The sequence below is a fragment of the Rhincodon typus genome, chromosome 2 (assembly GCF_021869965.1).
Source record: "Rhincodon typus isolate 14 chromosome 2, sRhiTyp1.1, whole genome shotgun sequence".
NCBI lineage: Eukaryota > Metazoa > Chordata > Chondrichthyes > Orectolobiformes > Rhincodontidae > Rhincodon > Rhincodon typus.
In genome coordinates, this window is record NC_063333.1 from 86,233,863 (window position 1) to 86,261,081 (window position 27,219).

At 41.1% G+C, this 27,219-nt stretch overlaps 1 protein-coding gene across 1 annotated transcript in view; it reads left to right on the forward strand.

Annotated features, from left to right (window-relative positions):
- Nucleotides 1-27,219, forward strand: part of dgkb (diacylglycerol kinase, beta) — a 677,591-nt gene that overhangs the window by 182,924 nt on the left and 467,448 nt on the right. The window contains exon 16 of the mRNA XM_048611787.1: nucleotides 15,435-15,533. Coding sequence (XP_048467744.1) covers nucleotides 15,435-15,533 — 99 coding nt within the window. The remainder of the gene's footprint in view (nucleotides 1-15,434; nucleotides 15,534-27,219) is intronic.

Here is a 27,219-nt window from a genome sequence, read left to right on the forward strand (position 1 = left end):
CTGCCTGGCCTGCTCTGTTCCTCCAGCTCCACACTGTGTTATCTCTGTCTCCAGCATCGGCAGTTCTTACTATCTCTGAGTAATCAATTGCTTTGTGTTTTTGTTGAAATTGGAGCTGTGAAATGCTGCTAACAAATGTTTTTGCTCCACTTTTTTCAACTTTTCAAAAACACAGAACAGAGGAATTTCATTCATCTTAAATCTATTTAGTATAGGTTGCAGACCATGATTTCACCTCACTGTCTGTTTTGTTTAAAAAGGAATGGGCATTTGTTTTAACTGCTGTTGATGTTACGTTGTCGATAATTAAATGGAGAATAACGGAAAGTCATAAGGTTGTAGAATGTCAATAATTTCATGTGTTTCAAACGTTAACAGATAAATCAGTTGAATAATTAAGATCAGTTACAATATAAAGAGGAAATGCTAGGTAGGACAGGCAGCATCTGTGAAGCAAAAAACAGTGATAAAATTTCAGATGAATGAGTTTAGTCCAAATTGGATATAGTGGGGAGGAGTTTCTAATGAAAGTAATTCTTTTTAAAGAAGTAGAAACAAATACATTAGTGTTCCAAAAACAGAAATTTCATCTGATCTGACAAAGATACTTTTCCCTAAAAATTATAATAGGAAGAAACAAAATGGACTACAAAGCTGTTTGCAAACATTTTTAAAAAAAGCAAACTACTTGGCTGCTAGAATTTTAAAAAAAACACAATGCTGGAGAAACTTAATGGGTCTGGCAGTATCTGTGAAAAAAGAAACAGTTAATGTTTTGAGTCCAGAATAAATATTTAGAACACACACTAGGTAGAGTAGACTGGGAGAGCCTCTTCTTCTATTTAAGTGGTGCTATTAGATCATTTACATCCACCTGAGGGCATAGGTAAGAATTCAGTTTACCACTTCATCCAAAAACTGCAGTGTAGATCATGTAGCAATGCATTGGCTTCCCAGTCTAGGTTTGAGCAATCTTCTAACACTGAAGCAAATGTTACCGCTCAGCTATGACTAGCTATGGAAATAAAAATGACTTGCCATAATCAATGAAATGTACTGTGACTGTAACATTGACAGTTTTAATGTTCTGCCCTATTCTTAATTCTTTTGATAATGGAGCAGCATATGATGACCTATGGTAATAAGGAGACAACATTTAATCTTAGCTTGATGATTGGGAAGCATGAATTGCACCACATTTAGTGGCAGGCAATGATTATCTTAACAACAAGCAGCTCAAACACCTGACTCTACCTTCAATGCCACCATTATCCAAAGTCCATCACCATCAACATCATTGGGAATTCATTGATTGTAACATTATCTGGTCCAAATGTTCCAGTAATATACAGATATTAATGCTCCCTTCCTCCAAAAGTGGGGGTGGGGGAAGGTGATGTGGATTGGGCAGTTAGAAGTGGAGAGTCTATCACTGGCCTGAATTCATTCAACTATGTCAGGGGTGGGAAGGAACAGCCAGAAGCAAATGGGCTGGAACATGGAGACAAACCACGAGTATACCGTGATTGGTATCTGGTGAGGGAGTCTGAGAGGCTCATAGACATTTATAGCACAGAAAGAGGCCATTTGGCCTATCATGTCTGTACTGGTCAACAAAGACCTGATTGCACTAATTTAGCTTTACAGCTTTTGGATTGCCCTGGAGGCTATGGCAACGCTAGTGAATATCTAAATATTTTAAATGTTACAAGGGTTTCTGTCTCAACCACCCTTCCCCTTTTCGACAGTGAATTCTGGGTTCCTACCAACCTCTGAGTGAAAATGAATTCTCCTTAACTGTCCTTTTAGCCTTCTACCTATTTCTTTGAATCTATGCACACCTCCCACCCCTCACCCCGCCCCAAACACATAGAGACAGACATTTTTAATCCCTGTACTATTGGAATAAGTGCTGTCCAATCCATTCTGTCTATGCCCCTCATAATGTTATGCCCCTCTACCAGGTCCCCTTGCAAAGCTTGCTGCTCCAAGGAAAACAGCCCCAGCTTATCCAATCTTTCCTTATAGCTCAGACATTCCAGCCCAGGCAGCATTCTGGTAAAAACAGGATGTATTGGAGAAACTCAACAGGTCTGGCAGCATCTGGAGAGAGAAAGAGTTAACATTTTGAGTCTGACATTACTCTTCTTCAAAGTGCCAACTCTGTTTCTCTCTTGACAGATGCAACCAGAACTGCTGAGTTTCTCCAGCACTTCTTGTTTTTATTTCCACTTTCCAGGATCTGCAATATTTTACATTTATTTGAAACATTCCAGTAAATCTCCTCTGCATTCTCTCTACAGTAATTGCATCCTTCCCATTGTGTGAGCTCAACTGCATGCAGTGCTCCAATTGTAGCCTAACCAGTGTTTTGTGTCAATGCCTTCACAATGGCCTTAGGGAGGGAGTTCCAGGATTTTGATTTAGTGACACTGAAGGAATGCCCATATATTTCCAAGTCAGGATGGTGAGTGACTTGGAGGGGAACTTTGGACATTGGACATTGTGGTCTTCCAATATATCTACCATTCTTGATTTAGTGGTCGTGGGTTTTAAATGTACTGTCTAATGAGGCTTGGTAAACTCCTGCATTTCTGTAGATGGTACACGCTGCTGCTACTGAGTGTTGGTTCTGGAAGGAATGAATGTATGTGGATGTGGTGCCAACCAAGTGGGCTGCTTTGTCCTTTATGATGTCAAGCTCCATCTTGTTGGAGCTGTGCTCATCCAGGCAAGTGGGGAGTATTTGATCACATTCCTGACTTGTCCCTTGTAGGTGTTGGACAATCTTTGTAGAGTTAGAAGGTGAGTTACTCATAGCAGCATTCTTAGCCTCTGACCTGTTCTAGTAGCAATTGTATTGATGTGTCTAGTCCAGTTAAGTTTCTAGTCAACTGTAAACCCCAGGATATTGATGGCATGGGATTCAGCGATGCTGTTGCTATTGAATGTCATGGAACAGTGGCTAGATTCTTTGTTCTTGCAGATGGCCATTGCCTGGCATTTGTGTGGCACCAATATTATGTGCCACTTTTTAGCTCATACTTGGATACTGTCTAGGTGTTGCTGCATTTGGACGTGGGGATATATACTAATGAATGCACAATATTCAGCACCATCCGCAACTTTTCAGATACTGAAGCTGTCTGTGCTCAAATTTAGCAAGTCCTGGACAATATCCAGGGAAGAAGGCTGGAGGATAAGGTTAAGAAGTCATATGAGATACTTATCTTCATTAGTCAAGGCATTGAATATAAGGGCAAGGAGATTATGATGGAGCTGTATAAGACATTGCCACAGCTGGAGTACTATGTATAGTTCTGGTTTCTGCACTACAGGATGGGTGTGATCGTATTGGAGTGGTTTAGAGACCATTTACCAGGATATTGCCTCAGCTGGAGCATTTCATCTATGAAGAGAGACTAGTTAAGCTGGCGTTGTTTTCCTTGAAGAAGGGAAAGGTGAGGCGACGCCTGAGTGAAATGTACAAAATTACAAGGGTCTTACAGAGTGTAAATAGGACTAAATTTTCCCCTTAGTGAAGGGGTCAAAAACCAGGTAGTATTGACTTAGGGTAAGGGGAAGGAGATTTAGAGGGTTTAAGGATTTTCTTTATATAGAGAGTGGCTCCACAGAGTTCCATAGAGTGGTGGGCTGCTGGTCCTCACTGCTTTAAAGGATGGGGGATCAGGAGCCATCACATCTAAGAACTATTTAGAAGAATACTTGAAATACCATAAAAAGGTAAAATCACCATAGCTCTAGTGGACCAAAGGGCTGCTCTCATTAGTGAGACTGCTAGTGGTGATATAATCTAAGGGTCAGTATACCTAAGGCAAAGGGAGAGGTTAAGACTCAGAGTCCTTCATGGTGATCTCAGTTGGTGCAGGGATTGAACCCATACTGTTGGCATCACTCTGAACTGAACTGAACTGAATGATTTATTGTTACTTGTATTGTCCTTGTGACGGGAAAGGGGGTTGGGTCTGGTTGGGATGTTCTTCAGAGAGTCAGTATGGACTCAATGGCCTGCTTCCACAGTGTACTATTATTTTATCTTGCAGAAAGGCCAGGGGAGGCAAGTCTGCTAGTTGAGGCTGAATTTGGGAGTATTGGGGCATGGGAAGTGTATGGAGTGATGCTGGGGATGCATCGTAGACAGTTTGTGGAGTGAGGCTGGTAGAAGCAAGAGTCTGTTGAATGAGGTGAGAATTAAATGCTTAGACAGAGGAGTTGGGAGAAGCGAGTGTTGCAAAGAGGAGTCTGGGAGAACTCAATGGATACAAAGGGGAGAGGCAAGGAGGTGACAAGGGAAGCCTGTCATCAAAGGAATATCCAGCTAACTGGGAGCTAAAAAAAAACTTGAAGACACATGTAATGAATTTCTTGCAGATTAATGTGTTTTTTTTATGAATTTTGTGTCAGTTATTTAATGAAAAAAGCTTTTGCCAATTGAAATGCAGTAGTGTCTACAAAGTTTAAGCTTTCCTTCTGTGTTGTGACTTTACATTTAATGTAGAGTGGATAATTATTGAGGATAATAATAAACTGCTTTAATTCTAGTTCTGTAAGGGCAAATGCCCGAGTTGTCAATAAAGATGCAAAAGATAACGTTTCTATATGGCTGCATCTCATCTAATGAAGGGGTTAGTGACAATGAAAATGTCACCCTGAAAATCAAGATGTAGCGATTGAGAATTCTTAAGAAGAGCCATTGGAGAAAAAATGTTATTCACGATGGTCAGGCTTTTGTTCATGAAGGGACAAGCGATGGAAACAGTGCAGAGACAGCCAGGGAAATGAATGAAATGGAGCAACTGTCTAGCCCTCACTCCTCCGACAGGCTCATTCCTCTCCGGTATACTTTCCATGCCAACTCAAACCATCACCAACATCCTCTATTCCCTCCAGACTGTCCATGTCAACTTGTACCACTAACCGTGCCCTGTGGCCCCTGTTACACCACATACCAAACTATGTTCCTCTATCACATCCTATGAACTATTATCATCCCTATCGTAACTCATGCCAAAAAATGCATTGCATATACCACTTTTGTCTTTGCACTCTCCATCCTTCCATCTCTCCATGCCAATTCACCTAGTATCCATCATTGTCAGACCACAGGGGCCATGCTGAGGATGAAATAAATGAAGTTCTAAGTATTTATTGATAACTTACTTCTTAAAAAAAAGTTTAATTTATTAAAATTCATTTACTATATTTACATTCCTTCAACAACCCAACCCCGTATAAGAACAAACATTTGTATTCATCGTCTCACATCAGAGACTTCGTAGCTACTTATATCTATCAATCAAACTCTGAACTACCAGGCTCCCAATGCGATAATGACAAGTCATAAGCGTTCGTGCATCACAAATCCTGTACTAATAGTCTTCAGGCCATGTCAATGTTAAATAGTAGGCACTGATTTTTTTTTAATAAAAAACTTTTCTTAATTTAAAGGGTGAAATTTTAAATACCTTGACTGTTTAATTCTAATAGCCTTAACCAGTATAGACATAAATGGGCATAAAGGGTACTTGACCCTTCCAAAAGAGTCCTTCCAAAGAGTCCTTCCAAAAGAGTCCTTAACCCTTTCCAAAGAGCTCACTGGACCAATTTGAATGGGTTCTGAACTCGAGACCATCACTTGAAAAGTGTGAACATTACAAGACATTTTGGACTTGCATCCAATAAAAATTGGATCTACCTGAAGGCAACTGCAATATTCTTCTATGTGTGCATCTTTGTGACCATGAAGCACAGAAGTGTAAACTGCAGCTCTCTCCCATTCATCCGCCTGACCCACACGCACACCCGCACACGCAAGCACCAATGAAAATGAGGGTCAGTGAGGAAACAAAACTTTTATTTTTCCAAGGGTTCTTAAAGCTACTGTTCAATTTACATGTGCTACCTTTTGGTTTTCTGGGGCTCCTTTCTCATTCTTGCAAACTTGTTTGTTTGGTGGTGCAGTTGCAACAAGACAACATCTTCTGTATTTGTGTTGACATACACCAATTTGGATTGACACAGTAACAGAAAGGAAAGAATTCATCAACATTTTCAATAATTATCAACCCTCTATTGAACATAAAGCCACAACCAATGGCACGATACGGCTGATCTTGGTTAACAAGTTTCTTTCAAAAGACTGACACATACTTTTACATGAGAAAAAAGCATCTTCACAGAATTGAGGGGTCACAGCTCATGCATTTCCCTCACATGCATACAAAGTAATAATTTTAATGATAATTTACATAGCAGGTGGCACGGTGGCTCAGCAGTTAGCACTGCTGCCTCACAGCACCAGGAACCTGGGTTCGATTCCACCCTCAGGCAACTGTCTGTGTGGAGTTTGCACATTCTCCCCGTGTCTGCGTGGGTTTTCTGTGGGTGCTCCGGTTTCCTCCCCCAGTCTAAAGATGTGCAGGCGAGGTGGATTGGCCATGCTAAATTGCCAGGAGTGTTCAGGGATGTGTAGATTAGGTGGGTTATAGGGGGATGGGTCTGGGTGGGATGCTCTGAGGGTCAGAGTGGACATTTTGGGCCGAAGGGCCTGTTTCCACACTGTAGGGATTCTATGATTCTGTAATTTCAAACAGGCGGTCACACCCCTTTATCTAAGATTTTCTATTCAGGCTTAACTGAAACAAATAGGAATGTGTTCATTACAATAGCATGGGCTACCTTTTCCCCATGTGATAGTTCCTGAACCTCTACAGCCTTAAACTAGAAATTTGCAAGCAGTTTATTACTTCAGTGATTTAAAGTTTTCCTGACTAGTCATTAATCACAGTCATACAGCACGGAAACAGACCTTTCGGTCCAATTCGTACATGCCGACCAGGTATCCTAAACTGAAGCAGTCTCACTAAGAACAGGACTTTCTGCCTATCGGTTCTGTATCATCAAAAATACACAGCATCTACACTTATCCCACTTTCCTGCACTAGGTCCATGGCCTTGAATGTTATGACATTCCAAGAGTGCAGCCATGTACTACTTAAAGGTTGTGAGTTTTCCTGCCTGAACTACCCTCCCAACCCATATCCCTACCAAACTTGGGGTGCAAAAAGATTTCCTCAATACTCCTCAAAATCTTCTGCTTTTATTTGGCTGGCTGTTTCTTTGCTGGCAGATTTCAAATTCTTCTCTCTGTTTCAGCCTCTCTCTCTCCTCCTCACATCCTTGTCCTTCTCCTCCATTCTTCTTGCAGCATCCTCTGCAACCTGCTGCTTCCTCATCTCCCCCCTTCCTCCAAAAAACACCATCTTGCAGCATTCTCCTCCCACTACTGTATTGCAGTTGCCTGCCCCATCCCTTTTGCAGCCTCCATTTCCCCCAACTTCCTTTGCAACCTTCATTGCCCCTCACCCCTCTTACAATAATCTATACATCCATCGCCAAAAAGCATGGGCTCATGTTCTCCTGCAGAAGACCTGATCCTTAGACCTCAAGAAATGCCTGATCCCAAGTCCACAGCAAGATTCCTGGCCACTGTTCCCCTTAGAAGTGTCAGCCAATAGCCCCGTCTGATATCTGGGCCCAGGGACCCTTGGAAAAGCGGAGACCCAGCAAAAGCCAGCTCCAGCTCTCCCGAAGTTTCTCTCACTGCTGCCACTTACTTTATTCAAACTGCTTTCTGCTCTTCCAATGTGTCCACCTATTCTGCTGATAGGTCACTGTTGAATCCATAAAGGACAGGCATATGTGGAAGTGAGCCTGTGATTAGAGAAGCAACTGCTCATTTATTCTTTCCATTTCAATTAAGGGATTTTTTTTCTTTCATTTGGATTCCCATTGTTGAATTCCCCTTGGGTACTGGGGGTCTGTTTCCACACCATTCCTGTGTATTTTTGTGTGCTGGAGTCAGGTTTGGGGAAAGGACTTCTGGAGTTGATGCTGCTGTATCATTTTGGCTAAAAGTGCAGGCGTAGAGACACTTTCTGTCACTGTGCAGTTTCAAGTCCTGGGTCCATTTGGATGAGCTGAATTCCAGATTTCCCGATGCCTTGTGGCTGGCCACATTGTGTAGACCAGCAACATTCTGTATTCTAGTCTTGTTTCGAATTTGATGATCTCAAGCTGGAGTAGGGAAGTGAAATGTGTCCAAATTAGCATTACTGTTCTTGGCCTGAAGGGGAAATCAGTTAGGGCCATTGTTTCATCACTGTCCAGTCACGTCTGCTGAAAAGTACACTTGGGTGGGCATCAGATAAAGATTGAAGAGTCACTGGACTCGAAACATTAACTCAGCTTTCTTCCCACAGATGCTGTCAGACCTGAGTTCTCTAGCAATTTCGTTTTTGGTATCAGATAAGGATATATTTGTGCTTGGCTTTGTTACCATCCATGGTTAAATAATGTGTAGTATCGGACATGAATTGTGGAATCCCACCTGAAGAGCTGCTAATATCTGTGGAGCTGTGGTTCCAGCGAATATGACATTAATTATGGGGCAATATGGAGATAGGGGCAGTGAGTCTCCAAAGTCTACACTGTCCTTTTTTTTCCAAAATGACCATGTGTGTGACCATGTATTCCAATGCAAAGGCAAGGCAGCTTAAGGGTAGAAAACAGAGCTAAGGGTCCAGGCCTGAAACGTCAGCCTTCCTGCTCCTCTGATGCTGCTTGGCCTGCTGTGTTCATCCAGCTCTACACTTTGTTATCTCAGTGCTATGCACTGACTGAGTCATGGAGCATCCTCAACTTAGGGGCCAGGAGCATCATATAGATTGATCTGTTGCCCTCCCATTTCTGTTAGTGTGGATTCAAAATCAGCAATTGGGAGTGCACTTGGAAAGTGCCTGTATGAATTTTCATCCATAGTAGCAAAAGCAGGCAGCCTCTGCCCAGTGATTCCACAAAATATCAGAGAAAAGATTAGCAACTGAGAACATCACATTATCACAACTCAGGTAAATATTTTGAAACTGTTTGTGTTGCAATGTTTTGTTGTGTAATCATTTCCTTGGAAATGAGTGTTTTGAAGAAACTTTTCATGGTTTATAAAATAAAATCTCAGTTCAATTAGGTAAAACTCCACACTTTTCGTTGCTGGTAATTGAGTGCGAACTGCCGTATTTGAACTCTGTACTTTAATCACATGATTAGTGGGCCCAGCCCAGTAACAACAGCTTCCAGGAGCCTAATCAACAACAAACAAGGCAGGCTAGTGATATTTACAGTGGAATATTTATTTCTGTTGAACAGTGACGCAAAACCTACGTCATTATTTTGTGGCTTGTGACCATTATTTCTCCTGAGGAACATCTGGTGTACAAAAGGGCATACAACCAATTTGAATTATTTTAATGCATAATATTTACTGTTCTAGTTATCAAGTGGAAACGCATTTGGGTCCAGGAGAGGTACTTGGCTCACTTGCTCATTACTTAAGTAAACCAAAGTTAGCTTCGTCTACTGCATGACTTGGAGAAGAAGCTGAGAACTTGTTGTTTATTAAATCTGCAATTAACATTCAATTTTATCAATAAGCAAAAGAACAAGACCCGCTTCCCACAAAATCCATCAGAGTTTTTTTCTAAATGTGGCAATTTGATAATTTTCTTGTTAAGCCTGCACACAGCCAAATTATAGACCTCCTATTTATCATTAAATTTCAATGGCTCATTGAGGTGCATTCATTTAATGTTGTATCGCCTGGTGAGCATTAATTAACGTACAAGTAGCCACGCCATTGCAGTTGGGAATTTGCGTGACAAATGAATGAGATTACAGTGCCACTGAATTGCAGTACAATGAGGCCTTGACGTCCTTAGTAAATTAACCCTACTTGGTTCTTAATTTCCTGTTGCTTAGTTACCTGTGGTAAGTGAACTTCTCTGCATAAATATCTCTGTGCACCAGTCAGAGGTCAGGCACTTGATTTCAGAGATAGCAGGAACTGCAGATGCTGGAGAAACTGAGATAACAAGGTGTAGAGCTGGATGAACACAGCAGGCCAAGCAGCATCAGAGGAGCAGGAGGAGGAGGAGGAGGAGGAGGATTTCAGAGTCTGCTTTTAATTTGAACTTAATACGCAGGTTTTTTAAGAAATAAGCTATTTTCCTTAGACTAGTTAGTTGAGAAAAACAGCATGTGTTTAAGAACCAATTAGAGTTTTTTTCCTTAACACAGACCTTACTATGTTATTTTTCATGTTAGCTATAATTATTATTTTAATACTCTAAAGACAAGTGTTAATTATTAGAAATTACAATGTTTCGCCTGACCTCTTGATTGCTGATGTGAGAATCAAAGGCTTGTTTCCAAACCTTCTATTTTGACAAAGGAAATGTACAGGTTCAATCTTATTGGCCATATGCTTGGTTGCCTAGTAACCTGCAGACTTTGTTGGGGCTTAAGGTAGTTGTTTTTCTTTTCCACAATGTACATGAGCTGGCAGGGGATTAGTTTCAAATGTTTGTATAGATAGATTTGTTTTTTGAGAGGGAAACCGAGAAGTTGCATCTGTTTTTGATGGAAATCCTGATTTTCACATGTGATTCTTTAAGTTTTGTAAACTACAAGATGTTAATTGTCCTGCTTATAATGTACTTTGAATAAGTAGATGTAGTCAATAAAATATATTGTGCCGCCTAAGCAATCAAAACATTATGTACGCTGTTATATCTGCCATCAAACTCTCTGTTGATTATTAACCCCAATTGCTATTGAGCACACATTAACAGTAGGTAATCTGGTGAGTGAGCAAGCCTTTTCTACACTTCCATTGATGTAGCTTACAATCAATCATGATAAAATGCACCTAAGTGTTTGGCTCTTGATATTCCTATTTGGCTATCTTGCCCTCCACATAGCAACAGCTGGGTTTCAACCAATTCCTGTCTGCCGTTTAATGGCTCGGGTTAAGAACATGGAGTGTCACAGAAGGTTGAACATATACCCAGATGTTGCTGTATGTGCTGTGCTATCATGATGAATCCTTCTCATGCCACAGCATTTTCAGAACCAACATTGCAATAGTGAAGAATATCTTTCCTTTTAATTTTAATTTTGAGTGTTAAGGTTGAAAGGTAAACCTTCATCGACACAGTAAACTACTGTAACTGTAAAGCAAGTTAATTGTTCAGGCATTTAAAATAGGAATATAAAAGGACAAGCTTCTGAACAATAAAAGAAAAGCCTTCCACCTAATAGGAAAATATGGCTTTGGAATATCATATGCATCATGTACAATATGTAATTAATCTGAGATTGCATGCTAATGTGGAACAGCAACTCCTCAGTGTCATGTCTTCAGATCTTTAATTGTTCTTCCGAGGTTCGTTTCATGGATTATGTAGTTGCAAGAAAGATTTATTCATCCAGCGCTTCACACTGGAGATTTGCTTTGACAGCCTTAGCACAATTACATTACTCAAAAGAATTGATAGAATACCTAAGGATCTGAGGTATTAGAATTGAAATGCTTGTCTAGAAATAAAGATCTTCATAACTTTAATGGGTAGATGATTACAGGACATAATTTGGTTCGCTGAACATTTTTTTTCCGGAGTTGCAGCTCAATTTATCTCTGTGTTCAGCTTTGTAAAGTTAAACATGATAGTGCAGAGGTTTATATATTTACAATTTTGGAGCTGATGTGCATTCTAAAAGCAGAATCATGACTAAATCAGAAGATTGAGGATTCAAAAACAACCCACATCTGACTTTCATCTCAAAATTTAGGTTGATACTGTCAAAAATGAGAGCTGCTGTCTTTTGGAGACAAAAGTTGAGGTCTGGCTGTTTGTTTCCCTGGCTTTCATCAACAGTGGTTTAACAAAGAGTTTGGATTTTAATAGGATCTTAAAAGAGGGAACAGAGGTAAAGGACGTTAGAGAGGGATCATCTGGACATCACAAATGGTGATGTACAGAAAAGCACAATATGAAGTATGGGATAACACAATGTGGAGCTGGAGGAACACAGTAGGCCAGGCAGCATCAGAGGATCAAGAAAGTTGGCGTTTCGGGTCAGGACCCTTTTCTGAAGAAAGGTTTCAACCCGAAACATCAGCTTTCCTGCTCCTCTGATGCTGCCTGGCCTGCTGTGTTCCTCCAGCCCCATACTGTGTTATCTCTGACTCCAGCATCGGCAATTCTTATTATCTCTCAATATGAAATATGGGATTGGAGAGCTTTTTTTTCGGGGCGGGGTGCGTTGTAGTGCTGTAGATGGTTAGAGATAGGATGGGCAAGATCACAAAGGTGTTTCAGTACAAACATACGATTGTTAAATCCAAGGTCTTGGAAAACCAGGAGTCAACATGTATTAGCAACGACCAATGATGAATGCTATATATGTATCTGAAAACTTTAATCATGTGAGTGCATTAAGCACCATCAATTGTGCTGATACCATGAAATCTTAGTCAGAGTAAAGTAGGTGCTCGTAAGAGACAGACTTGAGGCTAGTGAACCCCTAAGCCTTTGTGGTAAAGTAGATCATATTCAAGTGATCTGTAAAGAGTAGTAGTCATGCAATGGACTTTTATTTATTCAACAGCATTTGTTCTTCTAGTTAGACCAAAAAGGTGCCCGTTTTCATCCATGCTGTACCACGTTGGCCTTGAAGGGGTCCTCATACACAACACTATATTGCTGCATTAGTGAGTGTTCTGGCATAGGGTCTGTTAGTTCTTCGGGAAGAGACTGTCTGCATAAAGGTGACAGTGTTTCACATTTCCCACCTCTGCATTCCCTCATTTTGATGATCTTAAAAGTAAAGGTAACAATATTTCACTCTTTCAAGCACCATCGTATTCTAGAAATCCCAAATCATACGTCTTATACAAGTGGTAGAAACATTAACAGTTGTTGATGTAGAGTCGCTATATAATTCAGTCTGACACTTCAGCTTAGTGCTGTATTGGCAGATATATTATCTTTCAGATGAAACATTAAAGTGAGGCTCCATCTGTCTGATCAGGTGGATGTGTTTTAAAAAAAATCATTCCATGGTTTCAATTCTTCTGGTAACCTGGCCAAATTATTCCACAACTAACATCACCAAGACAGAGTAACTGATGTCATTGTTTGTGGAACTCTGCTCTGTGTTCATTAGCTGTCAAATTTGCCGACAAAATAACAATGACTACACTTCAAAATGAATTCAGTCTTATGAATTGCTTAGGGCATCTTGAGACTTTCAAAGGCAACAGATAAATATGAAATGGTCATTCTTCAGAAAGACTAACTCTAAAAATTAGGTTCCATCATTTTATTTCATAATAAATAATTTGAAGTAACACACCACTTTACTACTGTAAAATCCCACTACACTGAACATTTAGGTTTGTAAAATGGGAAAATCAGTTTCTTTCTCTGCCTCAGTATCCAGGGGAGAAATAAGTTATGCCTTAGTATTATTCATGGTTAGGGGAAGGGCATCACTATTTCTTTAGGTTAATATCTAAATGAGGGCTAGATTTTGTGGAGCTGAGGGTTTCCCACCCAACACTTTGGAAACAAGAGGTGTTTACTGTCATTTCTCATGGGGTAAGCAAGGTACATAAGTATCTACTGTCAGGATTTCCCCACAATACCGGACCAGACAGCAGATGGCTCGGTCACCAAGAATTGCTGGCCAATCAGAGACTGGCTCAGTGCCAGTGTGTCAGAGTAGTGGCAATTTGGGCAATGCATCCACCACCTAAATCATGAGATTCCAAACACAGTGAACAAGGGTGGGTGAGGTCAGGGAGAGAGGATGGCTAAAGCCTCAGATGAGGGCAGGGCTTTGGGTTTTAACAGCCCTCTCCTTTCCGATGTTGGATTACTTGATTGGGAATAGAGAGCCTGATAACGAGGGATGTCCAGGAGGCCACTGGCAAACCTAACTGGGTATAAATCCTTGGGTGCAGGAGAGCTATGAAACTCCAATTAAGTCCCTGATCCACCATTGAATGTGATGGGCTGAGGGATGGTGGGTATAAATTAACTCATTAATGCGTCGAATTGACATCCCACCACCAGCACTCGAGAATTCGTTTTCAGCCCCTTCTGCTCTCTGACTTGAATGGGGGAGGTTCCCCAGGTGCCAGGAGTATGGAATGATAATTTCCCCCATGACTGAGTCAGTCGCTATGGTACCTGCTGTAAAGGACTGCATTAAATCCAGCTTGAAGTGTGGCATCACTTTACATGAGCAATCTATTGAAAACTAGTCAGTGTTGACTCTATTTGTTTCATTCTTGTTTTGCTCTGACAATATCACAATCAATTGGTGAACCCTCCTACCCAGTTTTCTTCTACCACGGAAGTCCAAGCTTATTATGTTGCAGCTCCTCCTTATTTTGTTTATGTCCAGAAATTTCCATGTTACCATTTTCTAACACCACACATACTCCTCTATCCCATGGCTGCAGTTTTTGAGCTATTTTCCTAATTCTCTATTCAGGAAGTATCTTCTTCTTCCTCACTTATTTCTGACTCTGCATTGCTGGCCTGGTCCTTTCTATTTTATTTTTTCCTGAATTTTTGTTTTCTTTCTCTGAGCTTGTATTTTACTTTGGAAGCTGAGGGAAGTTCTCGAACAGGAATGACTCCAGTTTCTCCTCATTACTTCTTCTCAGACAGGGTCAGGTGCATTGCTCAACAGTTGGTTTTGCTAACAAGTGTCTAGAGCTCAAATCCCAACATCTTTCTGCATAAAAGAATGAATATTTAGTGGAAAACTAGAATTTTTAGTTCCTTAAGATCTTAAATATAAGTTAGTTAACTTTGCATTGTATACCCAATGTTAATATTATCTATTCTGCTTTAATTTCCTTAACAAAATAACTCATGCACAACTAAACTTCCTTTAAAGAAATGAGCAATGCCTGTGAAAAGCTGGTACCCAGACTAAATTTACCACATTTGGAGTACTGTACATGTACTTTTGTTGATCAGTCATGTTCTGGCCAATTAGCACCAAATCAGCTGCTGAGGGAAAGAACCAAAGAGCGTGTTTAGATATCAAGAAGTACAGGTCAAAGATTGACAGTATTAGCGAATGAGTTGTCAATACATTTGTACTATATTCCCAGCTCGATATTTAACGGTGTTAATGGCTCTGAATGCCCATATCTTAACTTTGCCAGAAGGGTGGCAGAAATCTTTACTTATGAAAATAGAGTTTGTACAGTTCTGGTAAAAGTATGATGGTGAAGCAGAAACAGTTCCTTAAAACAATGAACAATGGCAATGCTAAAAGGGGTAACCAGTTGAAGGGTCTAGGCCCGAAACGTCAGCCTTCCTGCTCCTATGATGCTGCTTGGCCTGCTGTGTTCATCCAGCTCTACACCTTGTTATCTCAGATTTTCCAGCATTTGCAGTTCCTACTATCTCTAAGTTTTTGTTATTGACTTTCAATGCTAGCTTGGTTCCAAGCATTCAAACATCACCTAAAATGTTTTATTTTGAACAAAACAGCTCCACAACAAGTGTGCTTCCCATGTGAAACCTGAATGTGATTGTGGACCACTGAAAGATCATATCTTACCACCTTCTTCGATTTGTCCCATTGTACTGGTAAGTTGTCTATGTTGTAAGATCTCTTGCGCTCTTCAAAAAATCATAAACTCCAAAATATTTACATGCAATATAGCAAATAACCTGTTCTTACTCTACAAAAAAGAAAATCCAGACATGTTGTAAACCAAATACTCAGACTCAGCGTTGTGTGATAAAGAAGTAATCTCTGTATACTGATGTCGTTTGATGAGAAACCGGGGATGGCTATGATTCAAAGGGGAAATTCACTGCTTCTAAGCTCCCTGTCAGGAGATACGTTCGAAAGCATGTAGGCTTTCTTTAAACCCGTACCACAATGGCCCAAATTGTCCTTAATTGTGGCTTCCTACTAGGAGCTTATAGTTGATGCATACACTAAATTGTGTAAACAATAGCGAACAACTACAATAAATTAAACACTGTTATATTCCATGATTACATTTGGGGAAATATTATGCATTTATGCTCTGGCATGGAGTTTACACCATTGGCAGAGTATAGCATGAATTTAGGCTGATGGTCTTCATAAATGTCCTTGTATTATCCTAGGTCCTCCCCTTTTTTCTCACCTACATCCTGTTCCTCAGCGACACCATTTGGAAACGCCGTGTCAGCATCTGCATTTACACTGACAACAGTCAGTTATACCTAACTATTGCCGCTCTAGATCCCTCCACTGCCTGTACATTGTGGAATATCCATTTCTTAATGGTGGGAAGACCAAAACTATTCCCTTTGGTCAGTGCCACAAACTATATTTTTTAAGCATTGACTCCATCCCTATCCCTATCCCAGGTAACTGTCTGGGACTTAACCTGACTGATCGCAATCTCAGTGTGAAATTTGATAGAGTTCCCATTACATATCTATGTCATCATTGAGACCACTTGGTTCCACCTCCAGCATTCTGCTCCTCCTAGAATTTGCATCTCTTTTTTGTCACTTCTGGACTTGATTATTCCAATGCATTTCTAGTTAGGCTCCCATTTTTCACTGTCCATAAACTCATCCAAAATTCTGCTCCCATATTCTAACCTCCAACCCCTAATGAGTCCCAATGACCTCTAATCCCTATGTTTGCTGACCTACAGCAGCTCACAGTCCAACAAAAGCACAACTTTATTTCTCATCCCTGTTTTCAAATTGCTTCAAGACCTCCGCTTACCCAATTTCTGCAAACCTGTCTAGCCCTATAACTGTTAGAGATACTTCTCCCATTCCAGTTCTCATCATGTGAACTTGCGCAATTTTAATTGTTAAGCCATTGGTGCCTGTACCTTCATATATTTTCTTCAACATCATTGGGGTAATAATTTGTTAGTGAAGTGATTTCAGGAAGTGCTGGCTAGCCCAGGAAATGATACCCACATCCCATGGAGATATAAAAGAATCTTCTTGACAGAGTGGGTCATGAGCATCTAGAACTGTTTATCCCAATGACCCCAAACCCTCCAGAAAAGCTGCTGGGGTTGGGTGAACTGGAAGTTTTAACACTAAGATGGTGAATTTTTTTGTGTTTTAGGGATATAAAACCAACAGAGGTGAATGAAACTATCATAAAGATCATCTGTTATGTAATTGAATGATAAAACAGGCTGGAAGGGCTGAATTTACCTACTCTTATTCCTTCTCATCATAAAATCTGCTGAGTTTTAACTTCATTGGGCATCTTTAAAAGCTGGGCAGTCCATTCTTCCAGATCACTGCTAAGATAGTGAAGACAATAATGAACCCCCAGGAATGAACACCTGATATTGTCTTTGGGTAATTCAGGGTTAAATGGCCGAAAGTAATTGGGCCAATAGTGAGTGTGCGTTATTCAGTTGCCTGTTAGAGGTCATTCCATCTATCTTGCATATGATATGTTGATTTTATGACTTGTAGTTACCAGGAAATCTTACCTCAGTTTGTGAAGGGGAGTTAGCTGTGACAGAATTTTCTCAGTAGTATAGACTGAGCAGCTGGAAGACACACTACTGAGGCATTGCTACTCTGACACCAGTGTGGGGCAGTCTTTACACCACCAAAGTTTATAGGGACAGCTTCTTCTGAATACAGAAACTCCAAATTATATTGTAAAATAATTGTGACAAAGTAACAACAGGAATAAGGTCTTGTAAACAAAAAAAAATGTGAAAATGGAATATGTTTAATATATATTCCGAAAGCCACTCTCAGTGAGGTTGAAGGATTTAATACTTTAGAACAACCATTCTAATCTGTTGGAATACAATGCATACTTTAAACTTTGGCCGGGAAATTCATGTCTTTGGCTACAAACATTCCCCAGAAAGAGAGCAGCTGTGAGATGTTTCCAAGGTTCTGACTTTTTTTGATGTTGGAGGTACTGTGGAAAATGGTAAAATTTTCTGCATGATTGGTCACGTGACCGTATAATTCCCCATTGCCAGAGGGGAGACAATATTAAAGCAGCAACATACTTTGATTGGACTTGGTATTTGGACTTTTCATATGTAAACCAGCAATGTTTTAAATTATTTGTTATATAAACCTAAGTGTGTCTGTCATGTTGCCAACATTTTGTGTGGTCCCAGAATGATAGAAGGAAGCATCTTTCTACAAATACAAGATCATAGTGAAACCTCAATGTTGCCACATGGTTCAGCTTCCTTTTCTTGCAATAAGAATTAATTAATCTAAAGAAAAATGCACAAAGGGAGCTGTCTGATAGAGAACTCTGGTGGCAACTTTTCCTTCCCTGCCTGCTTATTTCTTAATTTTCTTGTAATTAATTAGCAATGATTTATACAGCACCATTGTCATGACTTTATCTTTGCATTTCTTTCTGGCTTGACTAATAATTAATGGTTCAGTATTCTGTACAGCATCAGTGAAATATGTCGTCTTGGAGCTAGGAGCTATCCCAGTTGCAGTTTTACTTTCTACATTGCTCCATCACTTAAATAGAGGCTAAAACACACGAAAAAAAGAAGAAATCTAATGTGGCATTATTACTGCTCTTATTTAGTCATCTGATTCATATGACCATTTCTTATATTTTGATCAGGAAAAGCATTTATTGCTGCCTTTAAAATTGTTGCTGCTTCCTTCTCAAATTTAAACTCTGCTAACAAATTCAATATTCCCATAAGAGAATTTGCATTTTTATTCGGGGGTTGCCTTTGATTCCATGATGCAAGTTAAAAAGGAAACTTATCACATTGCTGTGCATGAAGCATCTGTTAACCTGCTCTAAATTCTAAAGAAGAAAAGGATACAAAGCAGGAGGTGTCATTGTCCAATGCTGACATGTGAGCCTATACTAAGAATAATTTTAATGAACCTCTGAAATACAAAAGCATGTATGTCTTTGGGGAAAATTAACATGACCTATAACAGAATATATCTTAGGCTTGTAGTGGTTCATTTTGAGCTGATCTTTATTTTCATTGATACTGGTGTGTGGAATGAGACAACTCTTGGTGTGAGATACACTTGTATTGACCATGCTGTTAAAATTTTTAACTATGACATTAAATTTCTATCCCCAACTTTTATCTTGATTCCTTTGTTTTTTTTTTCAAAATGAGTATTCAGAAAATTTAGATCAGTTGACAGAACTATTTAAGTAGGTTTTCCTGACAAGCTGTTTTAAACTGCTATCTACCACTGTGGTGAAATATATTACAAGGTATAGGCCCACTGCAAAGAATAAATTATCTGCTGCAGTGAAATTTGGTTGCTAGTTTTGCTTGTCCAGGCTGATTTCTTCACCTCAAGTATTGAAATCATTTTAGTGGGTTCTGAGTTTTCTGCTGAGGTGTTGGCCTAAGGCTTTCCCGCAGTGTAAATTGCTGATAATCTCTGTTTAAAATTAAGTTAGCACAGGTCTAATCAATGCAGCATCTTAGATTTTCAATTTGTTGTTAAACTGGTGAAGGCCAGGAACAAGCAGACACCACTGGCAAGCTGTGTTGCTGTGATATGAATGGCAGGAAACACATTTCCATCATTCGAACATCATTACAATGTGGAAGAGCTCACTACTTTTCAGACACAGGAAGGTTGCACTGTTAGGTAGAGACCAGGTGGAATATGTCCTTAGCCTACTTTTCATCTTTTCACGCTCTGTAATTTCACTTCAAAAAGTGTAGTGTGTGATTTGAAAATACCAGCTCAGATGCTCATGTTAATTTCTTTTCAATCCTGCTATCTTCTCTTTCTCTACTTCTTTATGTGCTTTACATTTTCTTCCTTTGCTTTACTAATTCACTTTAAAGGTGTGTTCCAGTCAGCTTTTGCATGATTGCTGCAAACTCAGGTTTTAAAGAATTTTTCTCTTTTTTCACTTGATCAGACCACAACATATTGACTGTAACACGACTATAACACGTGAACGTGGATTATGTCCTACAGAAAGCTATTTGAAAGAGTCTACAGCATTTGGCAAATCTTCTCAAAGGTTGTCTTCTGTCGAAAAATGGTGACAGGATTATTTTTCTCTGTTTGCACTACCATATTTTATGAAGGTTCGACCAAATATTATCCTTTGAAACAGTTCAGATTAGCACATTGTATTTGGTATCAATCCCTACTGTGCAATGTTGAATCAGTGCCATGGATGACATCATTCAGATATTATCACTATGGTGACAGTTAAAATCAATGTAAACTATTATAAGCTTCATGCTTTTGTTTTCTGATTTTATTATTGTTGTACTTTTTTTTTGCATTTGTTTAACTTGACCATTTTCTCACTTTTTGGCTTTTGTTGTGGGCTTTTTGTGTTTTTTTTTCAAAATCTCTTGGTTGACAACCCCCCACCTTCAGTAATTCACACTCCATCTGCTTTTTGTAAGTGTCCTGGCAGCTCCGAGTGGGAGTGCTTAAACCACAGTGCAGCTCAGGAGGTAGCTCAGCCACTGCTGGGGAATCAGAACAACTAAAGAATGTGCAATAGGTATTGAGGTAGGAACAGGCAGCACAATAATTAGAAGCAAATTGGAGGAGTGCAAAAAGGTCGAAACGGCAGGTTGTAAAAATCTTCATGCATTTAAATCTACACATGATCTGTGCAGATTTAAGAATTGTCAGTGTTTTATTTCATGCTTTTTAATGTTCTGCATAACAAATCAATGTGACACATTCTTACGGGATAACATATGTATGGAGCCAAATCAATCAAATATAAGGTGGCTCATAATGATATAAAAGAGAAAACTAGGAGATGATGTGAAAGAGGCCCTTTAAAATTATGAACAGGTTGATAGGAGAGACATAGAAAAGATGTTTCCACTTGTGGCAAAGTCCAAAATTAGGGTCCGTAAGTATATGTCAGTCACTAATAAATCTGACGGGAATTCAGGAGAGACATCCTGGTGTACCCAGACAAATGCACTCAGTCTGAAGTTGCCCTCCACAGTTACTGACATCTAGCCATGCTGGAGGGGTGGTGTTAACATGGGACTCCCTCCTCCCCAGGACCAGCAATCAAGGCCAGGCACCAGACTATACCAACCTGGTTAAAGGACTCTCGGCTGTCTGGAGAAATGCACAGCACTGTAGGAAGAAGGTCAGTATCCTTCTCCTTCTCCTTGTGGTTCCTCTATCTTTGCTACTGCACTCACCTTGCATCTAGTTTCAGGCTGTACCACTCTCACTATTGCCTGCCAACAACTTCGCTACTCACTATTACCCACACTTACGCCAGGCAGCCCGAGCCCTGCATACTTCTGTGCAATCTACTCACTCACTTGGGACATCTCCCTACCTGCGCCAACACTAAAAGCTGTGTCACCCACTTTCATCTGCCATAATACCTGCCTTTCTTGTGACATGAGGAAAACAGCCCAGGGAAGGAAATCTGCTGACCTTACCTGGTCTGTTCTACATGTGACTCCAAATGCATATCAATGTGGTTGACTCCTAATTGCCCTCTGGGCAACTAGGGATGGGCAATAGATGCTGGTCCAACCAGCAATGCTCTCATCCCTGAATTGAAGAAAACAAAAATAATGATGAATGTATCAAGATGGATGATGTGATGCCTGTCATTTAGTCCCTCACCCCATAAATGTAGAGGATTCTAACTCTTGATTGCTATGAACAGGACCTGGATTGGTATTGGAGACCCATTGTACCAGGAAGACCCTAGCAAAGGCTTGAGTTATAGAGTTATAGAGTCATACAACATGACAGCAGGCCCTTCGGCCCAAACTGGTCCATGCTGACCATGGTGCCAACTCAGCTAGTTCCAATTGCCACATTTGGTCCATATCCCTCTAACCATTTCTCATTCATGTACCTATCCAAATGTTTTTTAGATGTTGCTGTTGTACCTGCTCAGCCACTTTCTCTGGCAGCCCATTCCATGTACTCAGCACTGCGTGTGAAGAAGTTGCACCTCAGGTCCTCCTTAAATCTTTGGCCTCTCACCTTAAACCTATGCCCTCTAGTTTTCAATACTCCATCCCTGGGAATAAAAAGACTATATGCATTCATCCTCATGATTTTATACACCTCAATAAGGTCACCCTTCATTCTCCTTCTTTCCAAGGAATAAAGTCCTATCCTGTCCAACCTCTCCCTATAACTCAGGCCTACTAGTCCAGGCAACATTCTCGTCAATCTTCTTTGCACACTATCTAGTTTAAATACATCATTCCTATAACAGGGTGACCAAAACTGTACACAATGCTCCAAGTGCAGCCTCACCAACAACTTATACAACTGTAACATAACGTCCCAACTCCTATACTCAATGTTTCAACCGATGAAGGCCAGCATGCTAAATGCCTTCTTCACCACACTGTCCATCTGTTACGCCGCTTTCAACAAACTATGTACTTGTACTCCTTGGTCCCTCTGTTCCACAACACTCCTCAGGACTTTACCATTTACCATAAGTCCTACCTTGGTTTGACTTTCCAAAGTGCGACACCTCACACTAATATGTATTGAATTGCATTGGCCAATCCTCAGCCCACTTGCCCATCTGATCAAGACCCCTCTGTAATTTTTGATAACCTTCCTCACTATCAACGATACTTACTAATTTTATATCATCTGGAAACTTACTAATCATGCCTTGTACATTCACATCCAGAGCATTTAGTTAAATAACAAATAACAAAGGTGCTAGCACCGACCCTGTGGCTCACCACTAGTCACAGGCCTCCAATGTGAGAAACACCCTTCAACCATCACCCTCTGTTTCCTACCATTGAGTCAATTTTGAATCCAGTTAGCTAGCTCTCCCTGGATCCCATGCAACATAACATTCATGATTAGCTTGCCATGCATGACCTTGTCAAAGGTCTTACGAAAGTCTACATAGACAACATCCACTGCCCTCCCCTTATCCATCCTCATAGTTACCTCTTCGAAAAACTCTAAAAGATTTGTTAGACATGACGTCCCATGCACAAATCCATGCTGACTATCCCGAATCAAGCATTGACTATATAAAGAGATAGAAAGAACCGCAGATGCTGGAGTCAGAGGTAACACAGTCTGGAGCTGGAGAAACACAGCAGGCCAGGCATCATCAGAGGAGCAGGCAAGTTGACGTTTCAGGTCGGGACCCTTTTTCAGATTATCTAAATGTTGGATAATCCTGTCCCTCCGTATCCTGTCCAATAACTTGCCTACTACTGATGTCAGGCTCACTGGCCTGTAGTTTCCTAGCTTGTCTTTGCTACCATTTTAAAAAAAGGAACAACATTAGCCACCTTCCAGTCATCTGGAACTCCACCAAGGGCTAAAGATGAAGCAGAAATCTCTGCAAGGGCCTCTGCAATTTCTTGCCTGGCCTCTCACAACATCTGAGGATGGAATTGATCAGGCCCAGGGAGTTATCCACTTTAATGAGCTTTAAAGCTGCAAACACCTCCTCTCTAATAATAAGTGTGCAGTCCAAAACATCCCCACTTGTTTCCCTTATTTCCTTAGCATCTGTGATTCTCTCCTGAGTAAACACTGAGAAGAAATATTCATTTAAAATCTCCCTCATCTCCTGTGGCTCCACAAATAGATGGCCCTGCTGATCTTTAGGGGGACCTATTCTCTCCCTTTTAATATAGCTATAGAACCTTTTGGGATTATCTTTAACCTTACCTGCCAGATCCATCTCATACCCAATATTTGCTCTTCTGATTTCCCTCTGAAGTGTGCTCCTACACTTTTTAATAGTCATCTAGGGATTCACTTGAGCCCGATAGCTTAAACCTAATGTATGCCATCTCCTTTCTCCTGACCAGAGCCTCAATATCCCTCGTCAGCCAGGGATCCCTAAACCCGCCAGTATTTCCCTTCACCCTAACAGGGACATACTGAGCCCGGACTCTTGATATCACACTTTTAAAAGCCTTCCATTTACCAGTCAGACCTTTTTTCTACAAACAGACTCACCCACTCGACCTCTGCTAGATCCTGCCTCATGGCCCCAAAATTGGCCCGGCTCCAGGTTAGCACCTTAACCTGTGAACCTGTCCTATCTTTTTCCATAACTATGTTAAAACTAAAAGAGTTATGGTCATTGGACCCAGTGTGCTCTGACTGACACTTCAGTCTCTTGCCCAACGTTGTTTCTCAAGAGGAGATTCCTCCCGAGTAAAGCTCTTGACACATTGATTTAGGAAACTTTGTTGGACACTTTTGACAAATTCCACCCAGCCAATACAGGGGAAATTAAAATCTCCAACCTATACTACTCTATTATTCCTACAGGTATCTGCAATCTCTCTACACATCTGCTCCTCCAGTACCTGCTGGCTATTTAGTGGTATCTAGTACAATTCCAATAGTGACCATCCCCTAAGATAACAAAGTGTAGAGCTGGATGAACACAGCAGGCCAAGCAGCATCAGAGGAGCAGGAAGGCTGACGTTTCGGGCCTAGACCCTTCTTCAGAAATGGGGGAGGGGAAGCGGGTTCTGAAATAAATAGGGAGAGAATGGGAGGCAGATAGAAGATGAATAGAGGAGAAGATCGATGGAGAGGAGACAGACAGGTCAAAGAGGCGGGGATGGAGCCAGTAAAGGTGAGTGTAGGTGGGGAGGTAGGGAGGAAATAGGTCAGTCCAGGGAGGACGGACAGGTCAAGGGTGTGGGATGAGGTTAGTAGGTAGGAGATGGTGGTGGGGCTTGAAGTGGGAGGAGGGGATAGGTGGGAGGAAGGACCATCCCCTTCTTGTTTCTAAGATCTAACCATATGGCCTCATTTCATGACCCCTTAAGACTATCCTTGCTAAGCACTGTTGTTATGTACTCCCTTATCAAAAGGGCAACTCCCCCTCCTTGCTTACTTGTACTTCTGTCTTGCCTGTAATTTCCGTATCCTGGAACATTGAGCTGCCAGTCCTGCCCTTCTCTCAGCCATGTTTCTGTTATGGCTATAATATCCCAGTCCCGTGAGACGAGCTATGCTCTGAGCTCATATGCCTCACCAGTCAGGCCGTGTGCATTGAAATAAATGCACTTTAAACCAGAAGTCTTTTCCCTCCCTTTACTGTGCCCCTGGCTATCCTGAATAGTAAAATTGCTCTCGATGGTTCATGTATTTTCCCCTGACTTCTCGATGACTTCTATTTTAACCAGAGTCCCAGCCCCCTGCCAACTAGTCTAAACCCTCCTGGGTAACACTAGCAAATCTCCCTGCGAGGAAATTGGACTCCGTCCGGTTCAAGTGAAATCCATGTCTCTTGTACAGGTCACCTCTACCCCAGAGGGGTTCCCAATGATCCAAGAACTGAAAACCTTGTCCCCTACACCGGCTCCTCAGCTGACCGAGGACTGCTGACAACTATGACAAGCTTCCTATGTTTGTCTGCACTAAACAGCATAATAAGACAGCAGTAATTTGACCCAGATTTCTTTGGTTGAGGGGCAAAGTGCAAAAAGGTAAGGCAGTGCAACGCAGGGATGCCGTGAGCATCCAGGTGGGCTCAGTGAGTGAACATTGAAATTGAGTGAAAGGCTGGGAGATGCAGCCTGCTCCAGTCCATGAGCTGGGTGCATGACTGCGTACACAATATCCTTGCTGTAGCACTACAATGACAGCGGCCAGTGCAACCCATGATGCAACAGCGAAGAACGGAAGTATCCTGTACGAAGTATCCTATACCTGACGAAGGAACAGCGCTCCAAAAGCTTGTGTTTTTAAATAAACCTGTTGGACTATAACCTGGTGTCATGTGAATTCTGACTTTGTCCATGCCTACTTGCCCCAGAGGGCAGTGGAGAGTCAACCAGATTGCTGTGGGCCTGGAATAGTGTTTATGTCAGCAAGTAAGGATGACCGATTTCCACACTAGTGGATCAGATGGGTCTTTTCCTGACAATTAGCAATGGACTTATGGTCATCATTAGACCCATAACTCCAGATTTTTATTGAATTCGAATTCTACCATATGTGGGGTTCAAACCCAGGTCCCCAGAACATTTTCTGGGTCTCTGGATTAATAGTCTAGCAATAATATCTCTAGGCCATTGCCTCCCCACAACAGTTGACGAAGCATAGGGTGTCGATGGGGATTGGGGATGAGCATTAGCAGTGAGGGGGAGAAGGGTGGCTTTCCTACGATCTGCCTTTCCTGATGCTTGGCCCCTTGGTCAGGTACTGAGTGCTTTGAACAAAGGGCACTACCCTAGGAGTACACAAGCAACCCTGTACAGGTTTGTATCTTATACTTTCTACGTGATGCATTCCTCACCCGCTGCTGGGTTAATAACAGCAAAAGCAGGAGGAGGCATTTAAATTGCCCATTTCCAGCCCTTTCTTGGTGGTACTTTAACAGGATGGAGGCTGCTGGGTGGCACCCTCTCATGCGATTAATTAGTGTCCTGCCACCAAATGCACCACAGGGCAGGGCATTAACTTCCACCCTATGTTAACAATGCTTTACTCTGTAGTATTTGTGATTATAGGAGTGAATCCGTCTTATCATTATTGTTGTTCTAAGATGAGATGAGCCGTTTCACAGAGGAGCACATGGCCCTGCGGTGTAAATTGTATTAATCTTATCGGAAAATTACCCTGTTAAATTTTTGAAAGGTCTTACAGGAAAATAACTTGCCTAAGCATATAACCCCTTTCGGACGGTCTGTGGAGGTCTCTCGTCCTGGTATGATCTCAGTGTGAACTTCCAGTCTCGGAGGCTTGGTATCAATACGGACTGGGTCGGAAGACCATTTCTCTGTACTATTTTCCTTTATTTTATAATTTATTCCTAAATCTGCAATGCTGGACAATTTTTACTTCTCTATCTTCCATGAACTGTATCTGAAAAAGCTGTACCTACAGACTTCTGTATCTAAGATGGTGCCATAAGTGACTTGCACATTTTTCCTTGTACTCATTTGAGTACATGTAACAATAAAGCTAATTCTATTCTATTCTAATTCTGTTCTAATTCATTATGGCAAAATTCCTTGCACTACACAATCACTAGTTGGGAACTGTTGGGCTAAATTGTCTTTCTATGTTGCAGCAGATATATGGGAACAGCACCACCTCCAAGTTCCCCTCCAAGTCACTAAACATCCTGACTGAGAAATATATCACCATTCCTTCACTGTCGCTGAGTCAAAATCCTGGAATTTCCTCCCTAATAGCATTGTGGGTCAACCCACAGAGGGAGGAATGCAGCGGTTCAAGAAGGCAGCTCACCACCACCTTCTCAAGGGCAATTAGGGATGGGCAAGAAATGCTGGCCAGCCAGCGACACCCACATTCCAACAAAAAA